We start from the raw sequence: 27,843 nt of genomic DNA on the forward strand, positions 1-27,843 counted from the left end.
TAAATCTACAAAGTCAGTTTTAAAATAATGGATTCCTATGCCAGCTTGATTTGAGGTTCACATCTTGGCACACTGTGGGCTTGTTCAGAACTACCAAACAGAATTTGGAGATCTATAAATATTTTAGCACATAGGAATTTTGTAGCAACTATTTCTTTCAGTTTATCTTACATTTAGTATAAATCAAACATTTGGATATATATGTACTTATAGAAAAACAAATGGTAGAGAAAGAAGCACATTTAAATAATAATGTACCTGCTTGAAAAACTGACAGATTATGAAGGCTGATATTCTAATTATCAAAGAGCAGTAAAACAATCTGAATTAATTTTAAAAAGTGAAAATTACTGTGGTCAGTCCTGATCTTCACCAAAGCCAATAGTGGTAACCTTTATTTACATGAAAGATAAACATGCTGTATGAGTGTAACAGGGAAATCCAGTAACCAAAAAGCGGATTTCTTCACATTCAATTGTTATTGCACCCACTGTGATGGATATAATGTCAAGTGCTCTCACAGTGTCTATCAGGTTAGCAGGTAGTAAATACAAGTCCAAGGCAACCTAATGAAGGTGGCCCTTCTTTAGAACAAAGGCACTGAGAAGGCTGAAGAGGTCCTGTTCTCCCACTGGCCCCACAAATTTCAGGTGAGTTGTGGGACTCACTAGCCTTCCCTTGAGCTTTTTATCTGCCAAGCTGCCTTTCAATTGCACCATCAGGATTACCTGCACTTCCAGGTTTACAGGTTAGATCCTAGGTGTCCTGGTGAATGCCCAAAGATTTCAGGCAGGTGATAATAACTTGGTGGAACCTGCAAATAGGAGATGGCTACAAGCCTTACTATTGCAGGTGAAAAGAGGTGAATATAGTGACACGCAAGGAGTAAATGGTTGATGTACATATTACAGAGGGACCTTCACATCCAGCATGAGGCAAATGTGTGTCTGTGGGGAAGCATATTTTGGGCTGTCTTTGAAAGCTGTATCTCCTCCCCTTTGTCTTAGTCAGTTACAGTGAGCAGGATGGAGCTAATGTCTCTTTTTCTCTGCACTTTTATGCCTCATTAACTAACCTATTGCTCCTTTCTCCACTTGCCCAGGATTTCTAGATGGCCAGCATCTCTGTGCTCTCTATGATGCAACTCTATGGGTTGCTCTAATGGGTCTGCAAGACCACCACAGGGAAGTGAGCACTGTACATGTGCAGATCACCTCTACATCACACACATGGCCAACGCACGTCCAGAATGCACCAGACCTACTGCACCTGCATTTTGTTGCATCTGCCCACGTATTTCTTTCAGGGAAATCTCAGACAGAAACATGACTCCCAGCACCTCCTTCATATCAAATGCTTGCAGCTATGATTCCAACTGATACTCTGCAGGGCTGCTAGAATTGATATGGCTTTAAAGAAACAGAAAGTTATCAAACCAAAAGCCCAGTTGTGATCTACACCAGCAGAACTCAACTGACATCTCCTTTACTGAGTGAGACCACAATTAGCCCATGGGATTTTTTTTATAATTCAGACCAAAACTGTAATGTGCTATGATTAGGGCATTGCCATGTTAATATCATTGTCTACTCAGATGGTAAGTGCTACTGTATAAATAAGCACAGAAAACACATTAGCAAATTGCTTGGGAACAATATAGAAGAATGTAACAAATATGTGAAATTGTGTTCTGGGAAACTGCTCCTCAAAAAAGCATTTGGAGAGACACTAGATTTATGAGGCAAGAATTAAAAAAAGCATAAAACCCTAGAAATCGGAGCAATGTTCTCCCCGAACAGACTCTTATTTCAATGCATGCAAAGCTGTTACGCGCTTCCTGCAAGGCACTCCTCGACACAAACCCGCCTGCTCTGCGGGGCACCCTACTTAACAAGAAGGCTGGTTCAGCATTGACTCACTCGGCGCTGTCCGTGCACGTGCTCCCGGCGGCGAGCTCTTCCGCAGCGGAAACCTCCCATTTGTCAGACACAGTTCTCCTACTGAACCGAGCTCTGCGCGCTTACTTCACTGTAAGACCAACAGCGCGCTTGACAAGGAAAGGCCTAGTAATTAGGAAAAGAGAGGTATTGCACAGCCGGAGCTTAACATTTACACGCGTTACGTATTCCGGCACAGCAATGCCGTCACCCGGCATCTGCCCTCCTCCGCGGCGAGCGGCCTTGTCCGCGGGGGCAGGCAGCCCCCACTCCGGAAAGCCGCGGTTACGGAGAGCCGAGGCGTCGTGCGGAGGAGCCGCCAACCTGCGGCCACCAAACCGTGACCGGCGGCATCAGCCCCAACGGCCGAAACCCCAGGGGAGGCCTGGAGACGGCGGCTGTTACCCGCTGATCCTGAAAACCACCCTGCGTGGACAGGTCCTGCCCTTCAGTCTGAGCTCCCCGGCACGAACAGCTGCCGGGACGCAGCGCTTCCATGGGGCTTTTTACGCCCTGGTTCCACGCGGTGACTTTGGCACACGATACCCAACCGCCCTCACGGCGGCAGCGCCCCCTCACGGCGGCAGCGCCCCCTCCTTAAAGGGCCAGCGCCCCGCAGCGCCGCCCTCCACGCTGTCCCTTTAAGGAGGCGGGCGCCGCTGCCAGGCCTGGGCGGGGCCGGCGCTCGGCTGGTCGGGTCTGCCCGCCCGCCCGCCCCGCAGAGCCGCGTCGTTGCTATGCTGCGGCTGCTGCGCGCGGGCCCCCCGCGCCTGGCGGCCCTCGCCGCCCTGCCGCTGCCCTGCGGGGGCGCCGCCCGGCCGCGCCTCGGCCCAACGCCGCCGCCCCTCCTACCGCCGCGGCGCGCGGCCGGCAGCGCCGCCAAGGTAGGTGAGCGGGGTGCGGGGTCCTGCCCCGGGTCCCCGGCCCGAGCCGCCGCCGCCCGGCAGCGCTGTGGACGTTGAGGCGCCCGGCCCTGCGGCGGGGGGGGCCTCGCGTTTCGGCTGGGGCGGAGAAGCGCAGGCCCGGCGCGGCGCCGCGCTCCTCGCACTGCCCGGGCCCGCGGGCCGCGCTGTCGCGGCGCTGCCCCGTCGCAGGCGGAGGCCGCGGTTACTGCCCCGCGCTTGTGCGCGGAGGCCGGTGCGAGCTGCGCCGGTGCCGCCTCGCCTGCGGGGCTTCCGAACCTTAATTCCCGGGATAACTTTTAGAGCCCCACTGCACAGCATAAAAATTGCTGCTTTAGGTTTGTTTTCATTCCTTAGTTCTTCCTAACGCTGAAATTTTTCAGAATGGTAGGAATAAAACTGGCTCCCCAGAAGAAATATTATAGCAGAGTTATACTGAAAACAGCGTGGCTTGCTTTATTACTCTCCCTACATTGTTCATGGCATGACCCTACTGAACAGGCAATACCTACTGCAGTGGTGCATGTTTAACGTCTCGCTCCAATATCCCTTCAGGTGTTGCCCGGCATGTGAGCCGGAGAGCACGAGTGGATTAAAAGCTCTTTGGGTGATGCGAACGAGCTGTAACGGCTCCATCCTGCAAGCTGCCTCTGAGGCTCGGGTATGGCTGCAGAGCGCCTGCAGCTCTCTGAAGAAGCTCCTCGTATTTGGCTCCTTGAATATTTGTAATGACTTTTCATCCAAAGATGATCACAATCTATTAAACTTTAAAGTACCATTCAAACCTCACTTGATTTGTGAGAAAATCATACTGTTGAATAAACAAACATTCTTGACTAAGCATGTGGAAACCATGCTGGCTGAATTGTTAGGACAGCTTTTTGCAGAAGTCAGTGAGAAAATTTTGTTCAGTTTATGCAGCTGGTTCTATTCAATCACTTGATCATTTAAATTTTAAAGAAGAGAGAAATATTTTAACTCCCATTCTTTTTCTCCTTCTCTGCAATAAAACTGAAGAGTGAGAGAATGAGCTCTGTAGTACATGGTGACTTGGAGTAATCTAACTATGAATCCTTCCTTTGGCATAAGGACTTTGCTTTAAAATACATTTTAACCTTTTCTTTATTTACCTTCTAGTATTAACACTGGTTTAAGCAATAAAGGATAATTATTTTCTTTTCTACTGAACATTTTTTCTTTTTTAATCAGGTTTCAGTTTCTGTCCAAATGTTGCATGGTACAAATCATGAGCCCCCCAAAATCATCTAGCATTCTTCATTATGTTTAACCATTTTTTTAAAATGCAAGTCAGAATAAATACATGTTAAGCTCCACAGTTCCATAAATACACAGTTCCATAAATACATTTTTATGCATCAGTATTCTCTCAGTAAGAAGAAATACAAACTAATGCAAATTACAATTAAAAAGAAAGAAGCAGTAGCAAACTTCTTTTTTTTTTGGTATGGTTAAAATCAGTGACTGAACAAATTTATCCTACTAGGAGCATCATAAGAAGAGCCAGCTTGCATTCTAATGGGCAAGTCCGAGGATGAATCAGAAGTATTTTTCTTCTGTGGATCACAGTTCCAAGACACAGAAACTAGCAGGACGAAGTGGTGCCAGGCACTCAGTCGCTGTACCTGTCCAGTGGGCAACAGTGGCCTTTAGTCCAGCCGCCACATTGTCACAGCTGCTACTGAATTTGGCTGAAAAGAAAGAACACTTCTAATCTTTCCTAATGACTTTTCACTAATTGGGGAAAGATCTGTGTGGAAACTTTTTCTTTTTCCAGCTAGTGTTTCCTCTGTGGCAAGTCCAAGAATGTATCCAAGGGCTGTGTTAGTACTGCGGGCACATGTGCCCTTGTTTGTCTGCATTGCAAGATCAGATTGCTTTGCATGTACGTTAGTATAAAATTCTGCACTTTAAATTTACACAGATAAGGAAGTGTCAATAAATTCTGCTATGACAACGTTTTTTTAAGTGAGATTAGGCTGTTTAAACCAGCACTGGCATGTCTGTGTAGCCACAGTCTATGCTGTGGCAATAGTTTGCTTGTTGCTGTCAACAGTAGCAGTTCCCTGGTTCTTCCTGTTCCCAGCTGATCCCCAGTGTGTGATTTGTAGGAATTGATGTGTAGGACCTCTTCTGTCAGTAAGTTGTTAGTAAGCGCACTCCTATCTGATATCACACAGGCTTCCAGTGCCATCAGTTGCTTAGCACTTGAGCAAGAAGTCACATTTTAAGAATAATACTGTATAAAGCTGAGGAAGTACGAGTGAAAACCCCTTTGGCATCTCAAGGCCATGTTTCAAGCAACTGTGTGTGTGCCATGGCACCCATTTGGGTCAGACACAGGATTGTCACCATAATAACTTGGATTGTATAAGAACTTGCACAAAGCTCAGTGCATCCCTCCAATGTGATTAGGTGGAAAAGGGGAGCTTGCATGGGCTTTGGCACAGGGAAAATGCTATTCTAATGTGAAAAAAGCATGTTATTATCTTTACCAAAGCATTTCAAACTGCACACGACCCACTTTTTTCATTCTTCTGAACTGGTTCAACTGACTGGAATACGATACTATGCTCATAATAAATACTTCAAACTGTTTTCTTTTTAGAATGCAGGTGGACCCCCTGAAAAGGCAGCCACAGATCCCAGTGGTGGAAACAAGAAACCCAACAAATCCCAACAGCTCAAACAAGTTTTCAAAGAATATGGCGCTGTAGGGGTTTCATTCCATGTTGGAATTTCATTAGTATCTCTAGGAATCTTCTACCTGGCTGTGTCAAGGTGCGGTTTGTACAGTTGTCTGTAGCCTCTAGATGACAGTTTAGCCAAGAAAAAAAGTCTTACCATTGTGCGTACTTCTGGAAGGAGACATGGGCTCTGTGTCTGTTTGATCTATAAACAGAAATCTTTTGAATTTTGAGTATAGAGCTGTTGATAAGTAGAAGCAGATTTAATCTCATATCAGGCATGAGTAAAAGTGGATGCACTTTGTCCTTCCACATAGCTTCATGGCCCATGGGTGGGCTGGGGAAGAACAGAATAGAGACTGCACTGGAGTACTAGCCATATGAGAAAATTTATTCTTGTTCTGTGGAGATATCTTTTGTCATCAAACAGCAGTATGGCCTGTAGAGATAAAGCTATACAAAAGTGCTGGAGCTTACAGATGAACTTATCTTTCTGGGTGTGAACTCAGTTCGAACTGCAGGAGCAACAGATGCTAAAACAAAGGTTTGGGTTAAAAAGGAAAATACCAGATAACCTTAGAGGAGACAAGTGGGAAATTGCTTACGTGGCTTCTGGTGGAGTTGCATTAGTTGTAGAAATATCTGTTGAGCACAAGATATTTCCACTGAGGAGACAGCGGCAGAGAATGTTTTGAGAAACTATGTTTCTGCCTAACTCTTGACTTCAGTGGGAATATGCAAACACTTGATTTCTGTCATTTACACATCAGGGCTCATGGTGGCAGTGAAAACTTTTTCCTTCAGGTACTATTTAAATCCCAGTTACAAAATATTGCACTGGCAAGTGAAGGGGAGGAAAATTGCAGTAACAACTTCTTTTGGAAAATTACCCTGAATATGGGGACTATGATGAAAAGTGCTGTATCTGTAGACAGTGAAAATGTTTATGGACTTTATGGAAAAAAATAATATCTGTAATACTTCCTTCGCTTACTAGATTTTAGATAAGATACTTGGCATTCAAACAGCATTGTACTCTTCTGTTAGAAAACTAAAATAACAGCAGGTATCTTGATTTGGATCAAGTATGTTTAACTGATAAAGTTTATCAAGAAACAAGACTAGACTTTATTTTAAATATTGAGAAAGTGAATTTCTAACAAATTCACAAATTTCTAACTTTTTAAAACTCAAAAGTAGAGAAATAGGTTTTTTGTTTGTTTTTTGAGGAAGTTGAGCATGTGTCTGAGAGTTCTCCACGCATGCGCAGCAGCTATACAGTTGCAAAACAAAGAAAATACTTGACTTAATAGGGACTTTGTCAATTTAAGAAAAAAATGCTCTTCTGCAAGTATTTTATATGTTGTTATTAGAGAAGCAACTTGGGTGATTACTATTGCATTAATTTGTTGAGTTTACTCCTTATGTATTTAGCACTTAGATTCAAACCGAATTTCTAGAGTTGGAAGGGTAGTTGCTTTCTGTTAAATTACCTGAACAAATAACATTTTTAATTCATGTTCTTTAGTGTGTAATTTCAAAATAAACTAAAAAGTCTTGTTTTCTTCTTCCACAGTGGTGTGGATATGACTGCAGTTCTCTTCAAACTTGGTTTCAGCGAATCATCATTGCAATCTAAAATGGCTGCTGGTACAAGCACTTTTGTGTTGGCATATGCTGTTCACAAACTGTTTGCTCCAGTACGAATCAGCATTACTGTAGTTTCTGTGCCATTTATTGTCCGATACTTCCGGAAGATTGGTTTCTTCAAACCTCCTGCCCCAAAGTCATGATGATTTCCAGTTCGTTTTTGCTCAGTTTTTAAATGCTGTATATCCATGTAGCTTCTCAGTTTGCCAGATTTCTTTAGAAAATTTACTTGGATCATGTTAATGCTGACCTCCTCTTGCATTTCTTACTCATTCTTTCAGGTATATGTGACACTGTGAGAAGTGCTGTCCTTATCTGCTGCCCCTTTTGCTACCTATTCATTAGAAAAACCTGTTAAAAATAGTATCAGGTATTCCCTGTAAGTGATAATATAAATACTTGACAATGAGCAGTCTCTTTAGAACACGTAGTTCTGTGTCTTTGTAATCTAGATTTTTGGGCCTTAACTTTTCTCTTGTTGAAACACAGTTGCTACAGTTCAGCACTTATTTATTATTGTATAGTCAGGAATTAAAATAAGGTTAAGTTTCTCCTTAATAGTCCTGTGGAACAAACAGTATCTTACTATATGAATAGTTCTTTGGGTAAATATAAATATTAGGATCCAAATTTGTATATAGGTATTCCTTTGTTATAAAAGGCACATGCTACGCCCCAGTCCTGCAATATTAACACACATGCCTTGTTTTTGCCATAGGTGATGCAGTGCTCTGAAACTGTAGCTCATTCATGGTGCTTCCATATTTTAAGATTTTGGTGTTTGAAAATGTGCTTTCTTTATAGCTTAGTAACTGGTCTTACTGAAGTCTTTTTATTTTCTCTTTTTATTTTTCTTTTTAATATGTGTATGCATAGACTCTGAAGAAATCCTGAGTCTATTGAAATCAGTGTAACCAGAATTACCTCCTATGCGAACATATTCCAAAGATCATCAAGTCAGAGGCAAGGTATCTATGGGCTTTAATGTGTTGAGATCTGACTTCATACTGGGGACACATTTTGATATGAAAACTAACCATAGCAGCTTTCTGCTCCTGTGGCAGAAACTCAGACCTGCACTTGAAGTCCAGACATTACAATTCATAGCTTCTCAAGAACAATTCCTATGCTTTTGTCTGTCAGTGTTGAATGTACCAGTTAGAGATGCTTTTCATTTTTGTACTTGGATAGTACTGCTATCAGTGTAGTTGTGCATGCATGTATTCTCATACTGTTTTTCAGCTGACACACAAATTGGATCCCAAAACTGGGTAGTCTGCTTCACGTCGTCTAGTAAATGTGGCTTTCAGACTTAGGGCTGTGCTTCTGCGAGATGACTCAAGCCTGATCTAACAGTCTTTTGGATCCATGCCTCCCTCCAGCTCTGTTGTTTTTAACCTATCTTTGTCTGTCTTCATGCTTCTGTCACCTATCCCAAGGTGGCTGCGACACAGGTCTGTTCAGACAAGAACCTGATTCAACTATAATTGCAGAAATTTACCCTGGTGGTCAAAATAACTTTTTTGCCAGGTTAGTGAATGGAGGGAGTCGTGTGGTTGGGATCAGAGCTGGCTGTGGGAAGGAATTCACTTCTTTTTGCTATCAGCAAGCTATTAATTCAGCTCTGCGTTGATGTTAAACTGCATCCTAACTCCTCTCCCATTCACAACTAGTCCAAACCATGGACAGGTTTGAAGCTCTGCAAATCCTTAGGATCACAAGTGAACAAACTTCGTTTGTGCTCTAGGAAGACAAGTCATAGCCACATCTCTCCTTGGACCTCTCTTTTATTGCTACTGCTTGGTTAACCAGAGTTTTATCTATAGGACAAAAGGGGTAAAAGTGAAGAGACATCTGGTTTCCTTCCTCTCTCCTTTGCAAGCAAGCTGCTATGTGAGCCTGCCTCCTAAAAACACAGAGCCCCTTGATGATGGCTTCATCTTAGTTGGGCTGTGCTGCTAGCCCAGATGAGACTTTAATCTTAGGATGGAAACAATTGCAGCAGTGAGCAGGTACATAGGCTAGAGGCTGATGTACAGTGTAAAGGTAGCCATATGTGACATATCTAGAGATACATTATATAGCTTAAACATCTTTCAAAGTACCAGCCTTAGGAGTAGGACAGGAACCACACTGAGATTCAGCATTACAGTCTGGTCTGCTTGCATGAGAACAGTAAGCTGTGTCATTCCTTTAACAGAGCTTATGTTGTGCACAGCTGTTTGGCTTGCTCGCAAGAGTGTGAAACTAATGCTCTGCTGTTTTGTGTGCCAATGTGTACTGAAGGAGTAGCTGTCAAGTTCATTTAAAATAGCTTGTTTTCAAAAAAACCAAATAAACAAACTGGAATTGTCCTATTTAGGGCCAGCTTTGCATTATGGTTGCTGAAGCTGGCTGCTTCTCCAGAATGCTAGTGGTCCTTGCTGCTATCTGAGCCTGCTCATAATTTGAGCCTTTTGTCCCTTGAGAAAAAAGCTTTCTGAAATCAGCTTGCTTGTCAGGGAAGCTCTGCCTTTTAGCCTTGATTTAGCTGCAAGACTATTATGTCTGTTACTCGGATGGAAGTTTTTTGCTCTCTGATGATAATGGAGTGTTTATTAGGTAAAAGTAGCAGTGTGTATGTACACAGCTGTTGAAGTGTATGCTGTGATAACATGCAACAAAATTCTGTAGTATACCACTTTCTAGAGTAGTCAGGTTTTTTTAAAGCTTCAGCTGAGCTGTCAGTTTTTCTCAAGAGTGAATTTTACTTTGGCTTTTTTTTTTTCCTCTGTTCACAAACTTTCTGTGCTCTTCTCTACACGTTTTCTGTCTTCTCTCTGTGTTACGGGCACATTCTGTTGCCTAAGAATAACAAATCAATTTCAGAATAATCAGATAACAGCATCCTTATTTTCCTTATTTGACCAATCATTTCTAGTAATAAACATGCTTGTTAAAGCTGGTAAAATAGCATTCCTTCTCACTTCTTTCAAAAGTAACTTTCTGTAAAGCAGACATAATTTAAAGCAAATACATCTAGAAGTTATTAAAAGTCATCAGCACTAACCAGAGATTTTCTTGTAATAAACTGAATTTCATGTAAGTTATGATCAGACTTCAGATTACCTGTTAATTAGGTAAATTTGGTTGTATAAACTACTGGCTGTGTTTATCTAAACTTTTTGAAAAGTATATTTTAAATTAATGTGAGAATATATTTTGAATTTCAGAATCCTCAAATGTAAAGGATCACTTTTTAAAATTATTTGTAAAATAATGGAAGAGGCCTTAAAAGTCCTATGATAATGAAAATACAATAAATGGCTTTCCCTTGCAATGTATTTGCTTGAAGTGTTTTACTGGAAAATATTTGATTTGCATGTTTTATATCTTGAAAACTTTTTCTCCTGTAAATGGGGGGCAAGGGGTTACTGTATGAGAACTTACAAACAAGTTACATTTATGCCAGTCTATTTTTAAGCAGTGAACTTTGAATATGCTTTCTAAAAACTGAAGTGATCCTTGTGGGTAAGAGCTGTAGCAGTAGCAATACCAGAACAAAATTTCTCTTCATGCTGTGGTGTTTATTGCCACACAGCCTGGATTATACATGAAAACAAAATAACCTACCCTGTTTCTTTTCCTCCCAGTTTAATTAGCTGGTTCTACTTTGATAAATGGATGTGTCCAGACCACAATAACAATGTAAGTCTTGCCCTTAGAGAGGCTGAGCCCTTGCTATATTTTAAGGGGTAACTTCTTTGCAACTTGTATGACCAGACCAAGAGCCTTAAGACACCAGGTATGATTATTAGTTCTAGCTGCATAAAATGGTTGATTTGATAACACTTTCCCAACCTTTTTCTTTAAAGTGCTTCCAAACCCTGCATGGTAGCTCTTTCACTTGAGTAACTGCATGAAAAGCTAATGGAAGAACTGAGCCAGTGAAGTAGCCATGGCTGTGGTACTTCCCTTGATACCCATTTCAGTTGAATTCACCTTTGGAATAGAGAGTGACCAGAGCTACTTCAGCAATACCCACACCCAGGGAGAACATTGTTGGCTTACTTCTCAGAGGAAGGTGAAACAAACTGTTACTTTGTGATCATAGATGAGTCTCAGAGGGTACTGCAGTCTGAGTGTAAAGGTAAGTGCTTAGAAGCAGGCAGATGAACTGATACAAGTACACTAGTAACTCTTACAGTACTAGTGACAGTATGTAAGTCTTTATTTAAGGAGTCAAGTGCTCACATATAAGACAAAGGAGTAATAGAGACAAAACGCACGCATCATTTTAAATCTCTTAGAAATGCATTCACCTCACTCAGTTTCAGATTACACCACAGTTGTGATACCCTTAGCAGTCCAATAAGTTAGGAGGCAGGTATCTCTGGGATTTGTTATTGCACAGTTCAGTAAGCTAGAACCACAACTGCCTCTTACTATTGGAAGAAGGAACCAATAATTAAGACAGACCACATAAGGGCCTTCAACAGCTTAATATTTAGCTTTACCCTTTATCAACATACCTGGCCCACATGTAATTGTATTTCAAGTATATTAAGTATTCCACAACCTCCAGCTAAAAATTCAGACAATTTTACATTGCTATTGGAGTTTAAAATGACAACCAGCTCAAAGACTTACTCTCCTTCAACCACCCTTGGATTCCAAGGCCTGCTCTCTCCCTTGTAAGCTTTACAGTAGTCACATTACAAGACTTCCCTCTTGTTGATCCAATACAGTTACCCCTGTTAAGACTATGTTCTCGATGTGGCAGCAACATCACTCTTTCTGCTGTTGGGCATCTTTGTAGAGTTTGCTGTAAGCCAGGAATGAACAAGTACATCCTTCAGGGGCAGCCGATGGAATGGGTTATGCTTTAGAAGCTTTGAAATTAAGTCTCTTGCACCTTCTGTTACAAATGGAGGAAATTTGAATTCCACCTAAGAAAAGGAAATGACACTAAAGATGCAGCATTTCTTTGGTAAAGACTAGAGAACTGAAGGGCTATACCATCCCAAGTACAACTAGGAAGAAAAAGTTCCATCTGTCTTGTGGACTATGCACTTTAAACCTACTGAGATAAGGTAACTTTGGCATTAATCTTGAGAAAGCTTAACTTCCACAAGCACCAGAAAGCTTGCTAGTGTGCATGTACTTTTAAACACAAGACTAGTTTGCTGGAGCCTTTCTATAATATGGAACAAGAGAATTAAAGCTTGCATTTTTTAGTAACAGCCCAAGTATTAAATATTCATTTTATAAACCAAAAAAGGAAAGAGGTAGAAAGCCTACATGGAGAAGACTAACTGCTTTATGAAAGAGATAGGAGTTCTGATGCAGGTAGAAACAAAGTGGAACCAGGGAAGTCAGCAAGGTAACTTGAGGTCTTTTACAGTCATTCCATAGAGCAACTAAAGACAGTTTTAGGGATTTAGTCTTGTCATTATCTCATTAAGGCATGCTACAATTCTAGTTAAATGACCATTTGTTAAGCTTGAATAATGCAAGAGTGCTGAAGGGCCACAAAACTCAGCCAGTTCAAGTAAGTGATGGCACATACCTTGGAAATAGCTCTGTAGGTTTCCTGGTATGTGTCTGCTTCAAAAGGTGGTTTCCCTACTAGGAATTCATAGCATAGAACCCCCAAGCTCCAAATATCCACCTTTTCATCATGCGTTCTTCCCTCGATCATTTCAGGAGGCAGATAGTCAAGCGTCCCACAGAGAGTTGTTCTCCTGAAGAAGAATGTATGTTTCAGCTTGTCATCATTTATTCTTTATGGCAACTAGGATCTGTTTCAAGAGCCAGATAGAAGCTAATGCTGGCAGCCACCTGTACTTCTGTGCAGTACACTCTGAATAGATGCAGCACCACCATAATATCTGATAAAGAAATCCCAGCAGTAACTTCTCCTTTAAACAAACAGCCACATCCCAGGCACTGCAGTCACACGCCTACACTTCTCTTTTCATCTCACTGGCTAGGTGAGATACAGTCTTCCTTTATGTCAGATGCAGTTCAGACTATCTTTGAGGAATAATCCTAGATATATTGCTAGGGTCCAAGTTCTTTACTGCAGTGGCCCTGTTTTAGAAATTAAAGGATGGGAGTTTTCCAGTAGTTATAGAAGTTCACATTTACCTCTCTTCCACAAAGATAGATGTGACAAGAAAGCTGGTGTTTTCACCACAGAAATATTTCACTGTATAAGGTTTTTGTGCATTACATTCTTACCTAGAAGATGGAGCATGCACTGACCATCCAAAGTCAGCAATTTTTAATTCTCCATTTGAGCCAAGCAGCAAGTTTTCTGGTTTGATGTCTCTGTGAATCACATTCTTTGAATGACAGTATGATAGGGCATCTGCTAGTTCTGTGATGTACTGTATTTAAAAAGAAAGCAAATTTTCAAGTACAAAGGCACTGTTACTCTAGCTATGCTGTAGCCAACAAAGCATTTTCTACATATTATATAATTGGTACTATTAATTTAAGTTAGAGTAATTATCTTAGGCCCTTGAAGTCTAACAAGACAGCATCCACTTGAAGTGACCAAGCACTTGAAGCACTAGGCAACACTGAACATTTAGTTATGTTAGTGCTGCACAGTAATTTGTCTTTCCAATTTGTTCCTAAATATTAATTTGCTCATGCACTTGTAATATATCTAGGGAATCTCAGCTTCATACAACTAAGGACAGAATTCCATCCAAAGAGCTAGCCTATGCTGCAGGTATTCCAAACACAAAGAGCAGATGTTCAAGAAGCTAGAACAACCTACAGTAGCAGTTCTTTGCTCATCAAACTTGGTAAGCTTCTGAAGCTCTTTGTAGACTTCTCCACGAGGAGCATACTCTAGAATAAGGTAGACTCTTGTAACATCATGGAAGTAGCCGTATAGTCTGAGAATGTTGGGATGCCTGCAAGAAGATACAAATATTCCTCTGAACAAAGTATGTTTATTACTTGATTCTTAGTTATAGGAGACAGTAAAGTGTTTTTTCTTTAAGTTTCACTGTGAGAAATAATTCACATTAGTGCGTACGCTCAGCAGTTTTGCTGTGCATACTGTGAGCTGGCAAGCTAGTGAACTTGCCCTTTCCTGCTTCCCCCACTTTGAAGGAAGGTCAGCATTGGTCTTCAGTATCTTGCAAGTATTCCTCAGCAATCTAGGGCTTTTTGCCACGCTCTATGGTCAGGTGTTTATGCTTTACTCTACTGCTAAACATGGGAAACAGACCCAGCACTGTGGGGGCCCTAGCATCTGTGTTCAGTGGAAGCATGAATTATTTCAGCTCACATATCTGTTATGAGAGCTTTAATAGCAGGTAAATGCTATTTATCATAGGAACAGTTTAGGCTCCCACATGGCAAGAGGCTGACCAAGAGTTAAGCTAATTCATATCTTGAGCATATCTTTCTACATCACCTGGAAAAGTAGATTACCACTTAGGAAGTGCCTATTCCCATTGTTTTTGAATTTAAGTTAAAAAGCTTTAAATGATTTTTGTTCACAAATTGGAACACTCAATTTGTTCAGCAAATTAGGCTTATTTTCTAGGAAGCCAAATACTAGAATTAAGCTTGACTCCTGAGAAGTTGCAGGGTTACCCATATAAATGCAACAGGAATAGCAATAAGGAAGATTTTATTACTATGGTTGCTTCATAGCAAACTAGACAAGGTAGGATTTACATGCTTGTGCAGAAAGGCAAGAATCTGAACTAGCAATTTAAAGGTTTGTTTTTGTTAAATAGCCCTTTTCATAGCAAACTAGACAAGGTAGGATTTACATGCTTGTGCAGAAAGGCAAGAATCTGAACTAGCAATTTAAAGGTTTGTTTTTGTTAAATAGCCCTTGTCTTCAAAAGGTCCCTGTTACTAGAAACAAACTTATTTGATGTTTTTTCTTTGGGCATAAGCTAGGCAAACAATGTTATTGTTTAGTAAACTTTACCTAAGATGAGACTGTATTTCAACTTCTCTTCGTAGCTGATGTTCTACTCCAGCTTCCTCCAATTGTGTTTTAAATAGCACTTTCAGTGCAAGAATAAATTTACTCTGCTTTTCACGTGCCAGGTATACATTTCCAAATTTTCCTTTCCCCAGAGGTCGACCAATTTCAAAGTCATCAAGAGACCACTGCCTTCTGCAAAGAGATATACCATTAGAGTATCAAAAGCCACACAAAGTATCCAGCTGTATTCTGAGTTTACATTAATAGCATTCCTGTTCAATAGGATACTTCCTGACCTGAGCTAGATTTTAGTCTTTAAGAGAACACCACCAAGAGGACAAAACATGCATTGAGACTTTGGAAGAGAAGCCTGAAAGCTGATCTCTTCCTTTCCAAAGCTTACATGTGGAGATGCTAACATCAGCCACCTACTGCAAAAATGCAGGACTGCATGTACCAGACCAGACACAGTTAATACACATGCACTTACTAGTGCATGTCAGAACTGTGTTTTACAGCTAGCCATACTCAGAGTCTAATTCATCTCTAATCAGATTCCAACCTCTTGCACATATGAAGGAGGCATTTTTTTCAAACGTACATCTTGTGACTAGAATAGTGTTTATCAGAGTTCTCTCATGGGAAGAGCCATTACTTACTTAGCAAAAAGCCTAAGTTGCAGAAAGTTCCAGCTCCTGAGGATTTTCAGGTCAAAGTAAGCTTTCTGCAAGTTTCATTAAGCAAGCTTTGAAGTGTTGGAACACTGTTCTCAACAATCAAAGGACTTAACTACAACTTAACTACAGCTAACTTGCTTAGTTGCAGCATGTAGTCCTAGAAGTTAAGAGAAAGCCTAATTCAATGGGGCTCTGTTAGCTAGAACACTTAGATACACAGCAACTTACTTTTTTGTCTCTTCATTTTTCTTTTTAGTAGTCTCTTCATTTTTCTGTTTAGATGTGCTTTCTGCTTCAGGATTTTTTGCTATATATAAATAAGGGGAAACTTATGAACCAAATCCATGAGCACAGTACTCATGCATGTGGGGAACAAGTATCATCTCAGTGTAGTATCAGCACCAATTCTTAGATGGCATCCAGTGTTATTAAAAAAATTAAATTTACTATTGCAAGACAGCACAGCAGTTGAGTTATCACTGCTATCAAGATGCAATTCCAAGAAAGCTTTTTTTAAATTAAGAGAAACATTTAGAAGCTTCCCCCCTCCCCACCACCATCAATATAGCACTCTAGTATTCATGCTAATCTCTTTGGTACACAGGATTATGATGAACTCACACTAATTTCTTTAATTCATAATTGACTAATAAGTATCTGGAAGACTTTCAAGAGAAAGAAACACCCATATTGGCTCTAAACACACAATCCTGGCAACAGAAGGAAAGTGCAGTAACATCCAAGATCAACCGTTACAATTCTGTTTCTGGATGCAGCCAGATATTTCTGTACAGAACTCCCACATATCATTAAGATCAACTTCAGAATTTTTGCACTGTATTCCACTTCATAGACTAGAAGAATCCCAAGTGTCGCAACTATTTAAAAACCATATACATCTTCATAATTACCAGATACTGGAGCCTGCTGAGGTTTTTCATTGTTCTTGCTTGGAACCTGAGGCCTTGCAGTTGGTTGGACCAGAGATTTTGGTCGAGGCTGCTGCACTATCTGGTTGTTAGACAGTTTTTGGTTTGACAGTGCAGATTTTTGTGGCTGTACAGGAACTCGCTGGGCCAAGTTTGAAGGACACAGAACACGTTGTGCTTGAACTCCACTGCTTAGTAACCGGCTCTGAGCAGAATGCTGAGGCACAGGGACACGTTTCGGGCCATCCCCAATGGGATTTACAGCCTTCAAAAAGAAAACATGATGTTTTAATTATAGAATAGCACACTGCAACCTTTATGGCCCCAATCAATAGACATTGATATGGATTGAGTGTGGGAAGAAGGGAATATAGCACGCTAATGAGAAGTGCTAGGAGATTCTGATCTCATGCTTTAAGGATGAAGTTGATTCATAGAATACTCCGCTGACACTTTCTTGTTGACAGCTCATTCACTTATAGCTAGTGGAAAATCTTGAAATAAATCTGAAGAGAATCAGTTAACAGTAATAAGACTGACAGACCCCTGCTTCAAAATCTTATCACTTGCCTACCCTGCTTTCTTTTGAGTCATTGCTTCCTTGAATGCTATGCATCTTAATTTGCCTTGCTCAACATAAGAGGAGTTCAGCAGAACAAAGTGAATTTATTTTGTAACTTTTAGTTAACTGCTTTTAATCTTTTGTTTCTAATCAGTGAAAGCTAGAGGCAGTTAAGGCTTTCATACTTAAGTTCTCTGCTGTTCTAGGATACATTGCCTAAAATTCAGTTCAAACATTGATAATTAGCATCTCACATTTATTTTGACCTTCTAATGATACCTATGTAGTAGCTTATACTTCTTCCTTCCCCTATGCATTACTTAGTATTCCAGTTCAATTCACTGAAAATGTATTGACAGCTTGGTTTAAAAAACACATATATATACATACATGTGTGTATATATATATATATATTAGTTTTACTTATGCTAATTCTAAAGCCTTATCAAGAATTTTTTTTGTTTCTAAATTAAAAGAATGGGAAAGTATTTGTGCATCTGTAAGCAAGAATTATTCAGTCAGGGTTATCTTGAGCACTCTTCACATAGATATACCAGTAGCAACATTGACACAGTACTTGCTTTTGGAAGCCGTATCTGGAATAAGTTACCCGCATACACTTGCTGTCCAATTAAAGGCTATTAGATTATATGCAAGATACAAGAAGGATTTCTGAATTAGAGAATGACATATCAATACTAACAAGAAGGCAAACAAGCCTTGGGCAACGTTCTCTCCAAAAGAAAGACTGAAAGATAAGGTTGGGAATTGTTTCCTGTGAGCAGGAAACACTACTTCAAGATGAGTTTCCCATTTTTGCTATTTAGAACAGTTACCAATAATCACTGTGAACAGTTTTAAGTCTATAGCTCTTGTACAATCACAGAAAATAAGACAATCAACCTGGCAAGCTATTTACCTTGGTAGCATGGTTATGGTGTCCAGAATGGTTCTCTTTGGTCTTCTTGTCCATAATGTCTGAGGAGAAGGGCACATATAGATCAGCTTATACGTGAGGCACAGTTAACACAAGTCAGCTCCTCAGACAACACTGCGTCTCGGATCTTCCCCTCCGAGGCTCGCCGCCTGCACCCCTCCGCGCAGGCCGGGCCTGCGCTCCCACACAGCAGCACCCTTGCCCCCAGCTCCCAGCCTGCCTCCCGCCGGCCGGGCCGGGTCCTGGAAGTATGTCCCGCAGGCGCGGCCCTCCATGACACAGCCCCAGGCCCCATCCCCGCCGCAGCGCCCGGGCGCCCGCTCACCCCCGGCCTCAGCTCCCTCCGGCCGCCAACGCTGTTTGAATTCAAACCGCCCTCCCTTAAATACCCTTTAAACTACCGCCTCTTTCCATTGGCCCGTCTCCCGCCGTCCGCGCCCGCTGATTGGCTCCTTTTCAACCGACCCGCCCGTCCATTGGCTCGCTAAACTCTCCGCTCGTTGCGAGGCTGCGCCTCGTTGTGGTGAGCCCCTGGGGCGCATGCGCAACGGCGGCCTGCTGCGTATCCCGCGTACGGCCAATGCGCCCGCCCCCAGGGCGGTGTTTGCGCTACATGCGTACTTTACGTACCGTCTCTCCGCCGCTGCCTCCTTCCGTACTCCAACTGCGTGGATCGACGCCCCGTTTACACACTTTTCTCCGCAAAGTCTCTGCTTGGCCGGGTCTTCCGTTACGCAAATCGCGTATGTCCAGACCACCCACCTGTGGCAACGCTACAACTACCATCCCTTCCTCACAGCCATTGAGGCCTCAGAGCGTGCAGCCGGCTGTGGGGGGAAGGGCTTCAGGTTAGTCCTGCATCCTGTGAGGCACGAACCCGCTTCCCTCGCCTCCTCCACACACACCCTCCGCCTCGGGCTGAGGGAGAGGCTGTACTGCCACCTCGCGTGAAGCCGAGCGCGAGTGGGGCTCGGGGCCATTGTGTCCTGCCAGCGAGGTAGGTGCCACGGGTGGCAGCTCCCCAGCCCGGAGGACCCGCAGGACAGGCAGAGGGGCGAAGCAGGCCTCTGCCTCACGCTGCCCGGACGTGCAGCCCAGGGCAGCGCTCCACGTGCCGTGAGCCCTTAAGCGCGAAGGGGACACCCGCCGCCACACAGCCCGCAAGGGGACGCCTGGCCAGAGGTACTTTCACCAGCCCGCGGACACGTGTGAGGGGGACAAGCAGACCGCCGCGTTACACCTGTGGTGCCGTGCAGTTGCTGGCAGCTTCCAAAGCCTGACAGGTATTTGAAGAGACACAGAGTGGCAGTGGAGGATCTGTGCAGTCTGTGAGGACAAGCGTAACAGGAGCTCGGGGCGGTTGTGTTGTCTCAGAGGCCAGCTGCCTAAGTGGTCCCACTCACACCTGTGAGGAGGACCCAGGCCACTGAGTGGCAAGCGACAGCCAAAACTAGGTTGAGTACTTTGAGCCTCTGAAGAAGTGTGATTGAAGGCAATTCTTACTGGCTCTGCAGTGTTGAAAACAAGTGCAAAAGCAAGTCTGGTGTGTCGGCTTTTACAAGTGATACAGGATAGGTAAAAAGAAGATGTCAGGTCGTCGTGTCGCTGCAGCATGTGATAGACGACAGCTCCCGCGGGGCATGGGTAGCATGGCATCCCCCCTCCTTGACCCGCGTCCACTTCGACTACCGTTTCTTGAGGCTGACGTGAGTAGGACTTTTGGGAGGGTGGTGTTTGTACTCTTGGGACAGGCTCTGAGCCTGCTCAGAGCCCGTGAAGTGCGACAGTGTGAGGTGCTTGTTACTGTGCTGCCTAAGTTGTCAGACTCATCAGAGAGGCCTGCAGCACAGAGCAGCAATGCCAGGAACTTTGTTATTTTAGCCCCTGTGAATGTCCCCGTGCTTGGGATACTGGTGTCCCAGCAGAAGCAGCGTTTCAAAGCGCTATAGCTGAGACACTAAAGAATCCTGGCCCCGGGTCTGCCGAGATGAGTCACCCTCCTGCTAAGACCGCGCTGAGCTCCCGTGGGCTCCCCCACGCAGGTCACCTGGGCTGCCCGGTCACCTAGGCCTGCCTCCCGCATCCCACCCCGGAACGCCGCCGCGCCTTCTCCAGCCGGGGCGCTGCCCTCCCCGGGGCGGGTCGCGCTCGACGCCGCGGAGGGGTCCGGCCGCTCGCCCGGCCAAGCCGTGCCCCCCGCCCGCCTTATCGCTGCCCCCCATTTCCCCCCCCCCGCCACCCCCCCCCCTCCGGGCGGTCGGGGCGCGCTTGGCGCGTCACCGCTCACGTGACGGAGGGACCTGCCAGTGCCCGGGCGCGCGCGTGGTGTCACTGTCATGTGATGCTGCAATTCTCTCCTTCAAGAGTCGCCTCCAATCGATTTGCGGGCGCTCGATGCAGCAGCCTTCGCGGAGGAGCATTCTTCGGTCTCGGCCGCCGCCGCCACCTCCTCCCCTGCCGCCGCCGCCAATCGATGCGCTCAGGGCTCCGGTCGCCATTTTAGGGGGAGAGCGAGGGAGGCAGAAGGAAGGGTCGGTAGGTACCGGCGCTGCGGTGAGCGCTCCCTTGCTCTCGTCTCCGCTGCCTTGGCGAGTTCCGCCCTCTGCAGCTCCCGCCCGAAGCTGCTTGTCCGCCCCCGGTGTCGGAAGTCTGCTCTCTGTGACCGCTGTGCTCCGGCTGAGCACTTTCCCCGCCCTCATTCAGTCCCTTTCCCCCACGCCCCCTCCCTGTCTGGTTATTGGTCCCCGAAACTGGTTATTGGTCTTATTACTCGGGGCTGGGAGAGGGTGTAGGGGACGAAGAGGAGCATGTGCTGGGTGGGAAGAGGTGTGGAGAGGACTTGAGAGCTTCGGATGAAAGGGAGGGAACGGTCTGGGGCTGTGGGAGGGTGGTTAGCGTTTTGACTTCCCTGCACGTTTTCTGTTAATCGCCTTCCTGGCTCTGCGTGCCCGGGTCCACCTGTCTGCTGGCACTAGCATGGCTAAATGAAAGATACTGACGGAATAATTTTGCTAAGTAATTCTGCCTTTTTTCACTGCATAGTTTTCTTTATTGCTCCTTAATATGGTTCTCATTCTATTTAATGGCAGTATTTTCATTTCTGTAGCAAACAAGTGCAACAGGTTTCTCTCATTTTATAGTGTTTTTCGTTTCTCTGTTGAATACTGATAGTATTAACTATGGTCTTATACTCTGAAGTTCAGCAGAAGGTGCTTTATTACAGTTGTTATATGTAACTCTCTTGTATGTGTTTTTTCGTGTTCATTTGTTTATTTCAGGCCCCTCCAAGGCATTCCTTGCTCACAATGTATAGAACAAAAGTCAGCTTGAAAGATCGTCAGCAACTTTATAAACTAATCATTAGTCAGCTGCTATATGATGGGTATATAAATATTGCAAATGGTTTGATAAATGAGATAAAACCACAATCAGTCTGTGCACCATCTGAGCAACTGCTGCACCTAATTAAATTAGGTAAGCTGGAATAAAAAAATAACGTAAGTCAAGTTTCTAAATCCATAGTTTAAATCCATGTGAATTAAGACTTTAATGTTAATGAAAATACAACGCTCATGTTTAGTGGTACTATAACATTTTTATGTGTTTAGATACAGCCTTTGCCTCCATGTTTTTCTGAGGTGCATTTCAATTCTATGTTTATTCTCTTAATATGCATTAAAAGCAAAACAGATAAGTGAATATTGTCAAAGTCTGTCTGTTTGAAGTTCTGTAGCATGTAAGATTACCTGTCCAGGGTCCTGCATGGCTGACAACCTTCTAAACATACGCTTCAGTAAACATTGAGTCTACAGATGTAATAGAAATAGGTTGATCCACACAGTTCCCTGTCAACAATAGAATTTTTTTCAATATTATTCTCACTGAAAGTGTTCAAAAGGGAGTAAGCCCTTCCGTAGGCCATCTTCATTAGCCTGTATATACTGGTCTCACAAAAACAAGCTTCACAGTCTAGGGCCTCAGCAAGGGTACAGTCTATTCCCTCTCTGAGAGGATATCTGTGCCATAGTATGTAGTCAAAATACCTGAGCTGCTGTTAAAACAAGCTAAGTTATTGGAAGAGGCCTAGGCATAGCAGCATGTGTTCTGTGTATTGTAACTGAACTGGTTCTGCTGCCTGAACTAGTTGAGTTCCAAGGGTATAAATATATGAAGCTTTGTGACTGTGTGAAATAAGAATACTAGACTCAATTTGTAGATGAAAGCAATGAAAACTTTTCTCTCACCTGTAATAGGTTGATGAGCACAGTTAGGCACATAGCTGAAAATTCTTGCATCCTGCCTTATTACAAGTTCCAGTGCTGAACTGTCTTCATCCTCTAGGGGCATGCTGGAAATCAAAAAGTTAAATCTGTAGAGTGGGTGTGGACAGGAGTAATGATTTCTATTAGCAATGCTGGGGTAGTTTGTGGGATGGGATTTTTTTCCTCAATGCAGTGAAACAAAAATTAAAAGAATTGGTAAATGCTTCCATTTATAACTTTAAATCTCATGTATTAATAGCGTTGAGGTTTGTTTCTCCCTTCTGTAAAAAGCTTGTTATAGTTCTGTCCATGGCTTCCCAAAGTGATTGTTAGTGCATTTATCAGTATTTAGTATAATACAATATTTGCAGGTTGTATGTCCAAGGTTAAAATTGCAAAGCTCTAGTATAGAGCTCTACCTTCTGCTCTAATATAGCCAAACTACCTCTCATTTCTCATGAGAAGTGTTGCTGTATAACTTAATATGTTCTGCTAGCTCCGCTTTGAATAGGAGGGCTCATCTCTCTTAACATCTGACTCATATAGCTGTTAGAGAAATCTGTAGCACAGATCTGGCTACAGCCTATGCATGTATGGGGAAAGTTAGCATACTTTAAGTACATTAACTTTTCTTTTCAGGAATGGAGAACGATGACAGTGCTGTTCAATATGCAATTGGACGGTCAGATACGGTAGCTCCAGGCACAGGAATTGACTTAGAATTTGATGCAGATGTACAAACCATGTCTCCTGAGGCTTCTGAATATGAAACTTGTTATGTCACGTCTCATAAAGGACCATGTCGTGTAGCTACGTATAGCAGAGATGGACAGTTAATAGCTACAGGATCTGCTGATGCCTCGATAAAAATTCTTGATACGGAGAGAATGCTGGCCAAAAGTGCTATGCCTATTGAGGTAAAATATCACTTGAATCATAGCTGCTTGGTGAAGTTTTGAAATACTGTCTCTGTTTCATTCTGTGTCTGTGCCTTATGGTTGGCCCAGTGGGATGGACCAAATGTCTGCCTTGCTTTATTTTCTATTCCAACTGGCTCATAAAGTATCCTGGAAGAAAAGGAACAAGAAATAGGGCAAGTATACCTAGGTATAGGTTATACTTGGCCACGTAACTTCTGGCAGCTGTCTAAAGAATTGAGCCAAATATTCCTTCTGGACACTTACTTCTAATAGTCGTTGATAACTGCTATCTTGTGTAAGCACAGTTTATTTTTGAACCCACTTACATTTTTGATCTTTACAGCCTCCAGTGCCTGAGTGTTTCACAACTTACTGTTTCACAGAACTCATTTATTCATGTTCATTTTTCTGTAATAAAGTTATCAGGCAGCAATTTCTAAGTTTTTTTTGCTTAGACACATACCAAATTCTCAGGAGTATGCCATGTGAATAAAAGTTGCAGTTTTCCTGGTTGGTACAGCTTCCCTTAATTCTCACGGCAATACAGTGCTTTGATTTGGACTGTTGAGGATGAAGGTGATGTTTAGTGCCCTTGGACTGTGTTTTCTTGTGTCAGTTCTCTGGTATTGATACTAGTTTGGACAAGTTAGTCTTTGTAAAGATACAGGGATGTTATTTGTTAACGATGCATCATGGGCCTTCAAATAATTAAGACAATCAGTATTGATTGTATGCCTAGTTATATGTCAGAAAGATAGCTGGTTTTTGGCTGCTCAGGCATATACTAAACCTACATCTCCTGTCAGAAATATGTTCTGCCTTCTAGGATTCTAACTTGTTGAATGTTCTTTGTAGGTCATGATGAATGAGACAGCACAGCAGAACATGGAAAATCACCCTGTTATTCGGACTCTGTATGATCATGTGGATGAAGTTACATGTTTAGCTTTTCATCCAACAGAACAGATTCTAGCATCTGGTTCAAGGGACTACACACTTAAATTGTTTGACTATTCAAAACCTTCTGCCAAAAGAGCCTTCAAATATATACAGGTTAGATACAGCAGTCCCATTCAGAGCAACCAAAGCTTGAGTCTATAAGCACTGAGGTATCAGTGACTGAATTGTGTCTGATTTTTATATATGGCTAGGTAGGCAGGAGTATGCAATTACACAACTTACAGGCATTCTGGTGACTATGTGTTAAGAGTTTGTGCGTAATAGATACCTAATAGTCTTTAAAAATCTAGTACCTGTTTAGTTTTTGTTACTCTAGGCCTATTGTAATATTGATAGCTTTGAAGTCAATTATTTTATCTTGGTTTTGGAGGAGAGTTTAGAATTATGTGGTGGGAGGGGTTGGGGTATGTGACTGGCTGATAAAACCTCCTCTCACTGTTATGTCATCCCTAAAATGAGTGGGCGCTGCAAGCTGCTCAAGGACAAAAACTATAATGCACTTAAATGTTTTCTCTCATTTTGATACTATGTGAAGCATTTTCTATTTTGTGAAAACATAATGCATTATGCTAATGGGTAATTTAACTCATTTTTTTTAGTGCTTTAACATCATTAGAACTGACATTTCCTTGCAGACTTTTTTTTCTTACTGATACTGATTATGTGTTTTTTTGACCAAACAGGAGGCAGAGATGTTACGCTCAATCTCTTTTCATCCTTCTGGAGATTTCATACTTGTTGGTACCCAACACCCTACCTTACGCCTTTATGATATCAATACTTTTCAGTGTTTTGTGTCTTGCAATCCTCAAGATCAGCATACTGATGCTATATGTTCAGTAAATTACAATGCAAGTGCAAACATGTACGTAACAGGAAGTAAGGATGGATGCATCAAACTGTGGGATGGTGTTTCAAATCGCTGTATCACTACTTTTGAGAAGGCACATGATGGAGCTGAAGTCTGTTCTGCTATTTTTTCCAAAAACTCAAAGTATATCTTGTCAAGTGGAAAAGACTCTGTAGCTAAACTATGGGAGATATCCACTGGTCGAACACTGGTCAAATATACAGGTATGTGGCAGGTGACCTTCCAAGTATCATCTTTTTCAGATTCTGATCAATGAGAGGATGGTATTGTCAGAAGAATGAAGTCTGTTACTGCTGAAAAATAAATTATGTCTGGAAGAGAAGCTCTGACTGTTGCATATCAGTCAGCATCATAAACTGTTTAGTCTAGGTGGTTTACTTCATTGTTTTCAAAGGAAACTTATCTTTTAAAAATAGGGAAAATAAAAAAGGAACACGAATAGCCTGTAATCATTAGGGCATCTGTGCAAAGGGATTTGTTCTCTAGGTTTTCTTCCAGAGTGTTTTAGAAACAGTGATTATTAAAGCAAAGCAGTATCGTGGCTTTCTTGCTTGTGATCATTTTGATTTTTGTCATTGTATTCATGGCTAGGCTAGGGGCACAGCTTCAACTGGAAGGATCAAAAGTGGCCTCAACCACTTCTGGCTAGAGTGGGCCACTTGCCCGAAGAGTACCCCAGACTGAGGGGGAACTGAACATGCCTTCAAATACTTGTTTTAACCATTAGACTGTAGTGTAAAAGATGGGTCTGGTTAAGCCATGGAAATATTCTGAAAAATGGCTACACTGGTAATTTTTTGAAGGATGCATTTGTGTGCAAGGTAAGCATACTCGGAGCATGCTGCCAATATGATGCTTTGATCTCAGCAGGACTTAAGAACGAGTGAAGGATATGAAAACTTTGCACGTAATAACAGCTGTATGAATGAAGAAGCTATTGGGTTGAACAGTAATGTGCTTAAATATTACTAGACATACTGGTAGCAGATAAGAGTATGTCGAAAATTTGTATCTCAGCGTTTGGGACCAGTGTGTACTTTATGTATACTAGCAGTGTTTTGCTCTCAGCCAGCAGGGTGCAGCACCTCCTTAATAAACCTTGCAAAATGTCAGCTAGGACGGTTCCCTGCAAAAGAAACATCTGCATACGTAACACATGCCAAAATTTGAAGGGTGGAGAGTGGAGGTATGACCAAGTTAGGTCATACAATGTGATGCACGCGCGCGCACACATAGAATAAACAAAAGTTGCCACTGATGATGAGAATCTGTATGTTCTACTAACAGTGGTCTTTCAAGTTAGTTATGGTTACAAGCTTCGTACAAAAAAAGTGTAAAATTGCTCTTTAAGCTAAGCATTTGTACCCAAACTGTGAATGGTGTGCCTTGATCTGCGCAGTTGGAGTAGTTAAATCCCTTCTGTCCTCTATCTCTAAGAAATTCTAGAGTATACTGTGTATATAACTACAAAACAATACGCACAATTGACTCAGCTGTTCTATGCACAGTTTGTATACTAACTGAGCAAATAAGTCTCTTTGGACTGTAGCAGTTGGTATCTATAGGAGGTTTACTTTTAGGTCTTTGAAAATTTCCTAAAACTGATCCTATTTGGGTTCATGTTTTACTGCATATATTTAGTGAATCTTTGCATTATTTTCACAGGAGCTGGTTTGAGTGGACGACAAGTACACAGGACACAGGCTGTCTTCAACCATACAGAGGACTATGTGCTGCTTCCAGATGAAAGGACCATAAGTCTCTGCTGCTGGGATTCAAGAACTGCTGAACGGAGAAATCTTCTTTCTCTTGGGCATAACAGCATTGTCCGCTGTATTGTTCATTCTCCTACCAATCCTGGTTTCATGACTTGCAGTGATGACTACAGAGCTAGATTTTGGTACAGAAGGTCAACCACAGACTAAAGACAGCTTTATAAAACAGTGATTATCCAGACTCATATCATCTTGTATTGATTGTACTGCCAACAGATGCCTAGATGAGAGCCATGCTGTGTCTGTTTTTTAATTCTGTCAAATGTGGCAGAAAAATACCAGAATACTGAGACTAAGTTTTTGCCCCATGCTAATTTTTTTTATTAGTGTGTGAGGCATTAATTTTTGTAAGTCATCTCTAATTGTACTCAAGGGAGAGGAGGGGAGAATAAAATGATCCTTGCAAGAAGGATTAAACTTGTTCTTCTGTCTCTAAATCCTGCGAAAGATAATGTGACTAAATCTTGCTCAAACTGGGCAGAATGAGCCAGTTTTGATCTGCATTGTATCTGTGCAATCCCACTGAAGTCTGTTTAAAGAATGGATTACACAAGTAACAGCAGAACTTGGCAAATACTTTAATGAAGCCTTAAGCTGCCTTCAGTTCTGATTCATGCTTTGTAAAGCTCCATTTTGTATCCTTTTAGTCTGTTTTTTGTGAGTTTTTTTGTTTTTGTTTTTTTAATTGGCCAAGTGGACCTTCAATTCTAAGCCAGTCTTGTGCCATAAGAATTTGAAACACAATTTTAAATTGTTTAGATGAACTCAAGAAATGGTGTTCTAGTTCTGATATTAAAGTTCAGACTTGAAA

General features: G+C 42.5%; 3 protein-coding genes across 4 annotated transcripts; 2 read left to right on the forward strand and 1 right to left on the reverse strand.

Moving 5' to 3' along the window:
* The first annotated feature begins 2,644 nt into the window (after nt 1-2,644).
* Nucleotides 2,645-10,517, forward strand: FAM210B (family with sequence similarity 210 member B). Its single transcript, XM_064521545.1, has 3 exons — nt 2,645-2,821; nt 5,466-5,638; nt 7,121-10,517. Exons 1-3 carry the CDS (start codon nt 2,675-2,677, stop codon nt 7,335-7,337), a joined length of 537 nt encoding a protein of 178 aa, XP_064377615.1. The 5' UTR covers nt 2,645-2,674; the 3' UTR covers nt 7,338-10,517.
* An 869-nt stretch (nt 10,518-11,386) lies between these two features.
* On the reverse strand, nt 11,387-19,013 carry AURKA (aurora kinase A). Of its 2 annotated transcripts, none has more exons than XM_026101882.2 (9): nt 18,875-19,013; nt 18,227-18,285; nt 16,728-17,010; nt 16,045-16,123; nt 15,140-15,331; nt 13,964-14,102; nt 13,417-13,565; nt 12,743-12,917; nt 11,387-12,122 (listed from the first exon to the last, which is right to left on the reverse strand). In XM_026101882.2, the coding sequence occupies exons 2-9, from the start codon at nt 18,278-18,280 to the stop codon at nt 11,937-11,939; spliced, it is 1,257 nt and encodes a 418-aa protein (XP_025957667.2). In that variant the 5' UTR covers nt 18,281-18,285; nt 18,875-19,013; the 3' UTR covers nt 11,387-11,936. The 2 variants fall into 2 exon arrangements, with proteins under 2 accessions (XP_025957667.2, XP_025957665.2); XM_026101880.2 differs by lacking the exon at nt 18,875-19,013 and adding an exon at nt 18,570-18,645.
* An 804-nt stretch (nt 19,014-19,817) lies between these two features.
* Nucleotides 19,818-27,843, forward strand: CSTF1 (cleavage stimulation factor subunit 1). The gene is made up of 7 exons (XM_026101879.2): nt 19,818-19,950; nt 20,609-20,779; nt 21,523-21,718; nt 23,146-23,423; nt 24,282-24,479; nt 25,070-25,460; nt 26,923-27,843. The coding sequence occupies exons 1-7, from the start codon at nt 19,831-19,833 to the stop codon at nt 27,180-27,182; spliced, it is 1,614 nt and encodes a 537-aa protein (XP_025957664.1). The 5' UTR covers nt 19,818-19,830; the 3' UTR covers nt 27,183-27,843.

Source organism: Dromaius novaehollandiae, chromosome 16, assembly GCF_036370855.1.
Source record: "Dromaius novaehollandiae isolate bDroNov1 chromosome 16, bDroNov1.hap1, whole genome shotgun sequence".
In the NCBI taxonomy this organism is placed as follows: Eukaryota; Metazoa; Chordata; class Aves; order Casuariiformes; family Dromaiidae; genus Dromaius; species Dromaius novaehollandiae.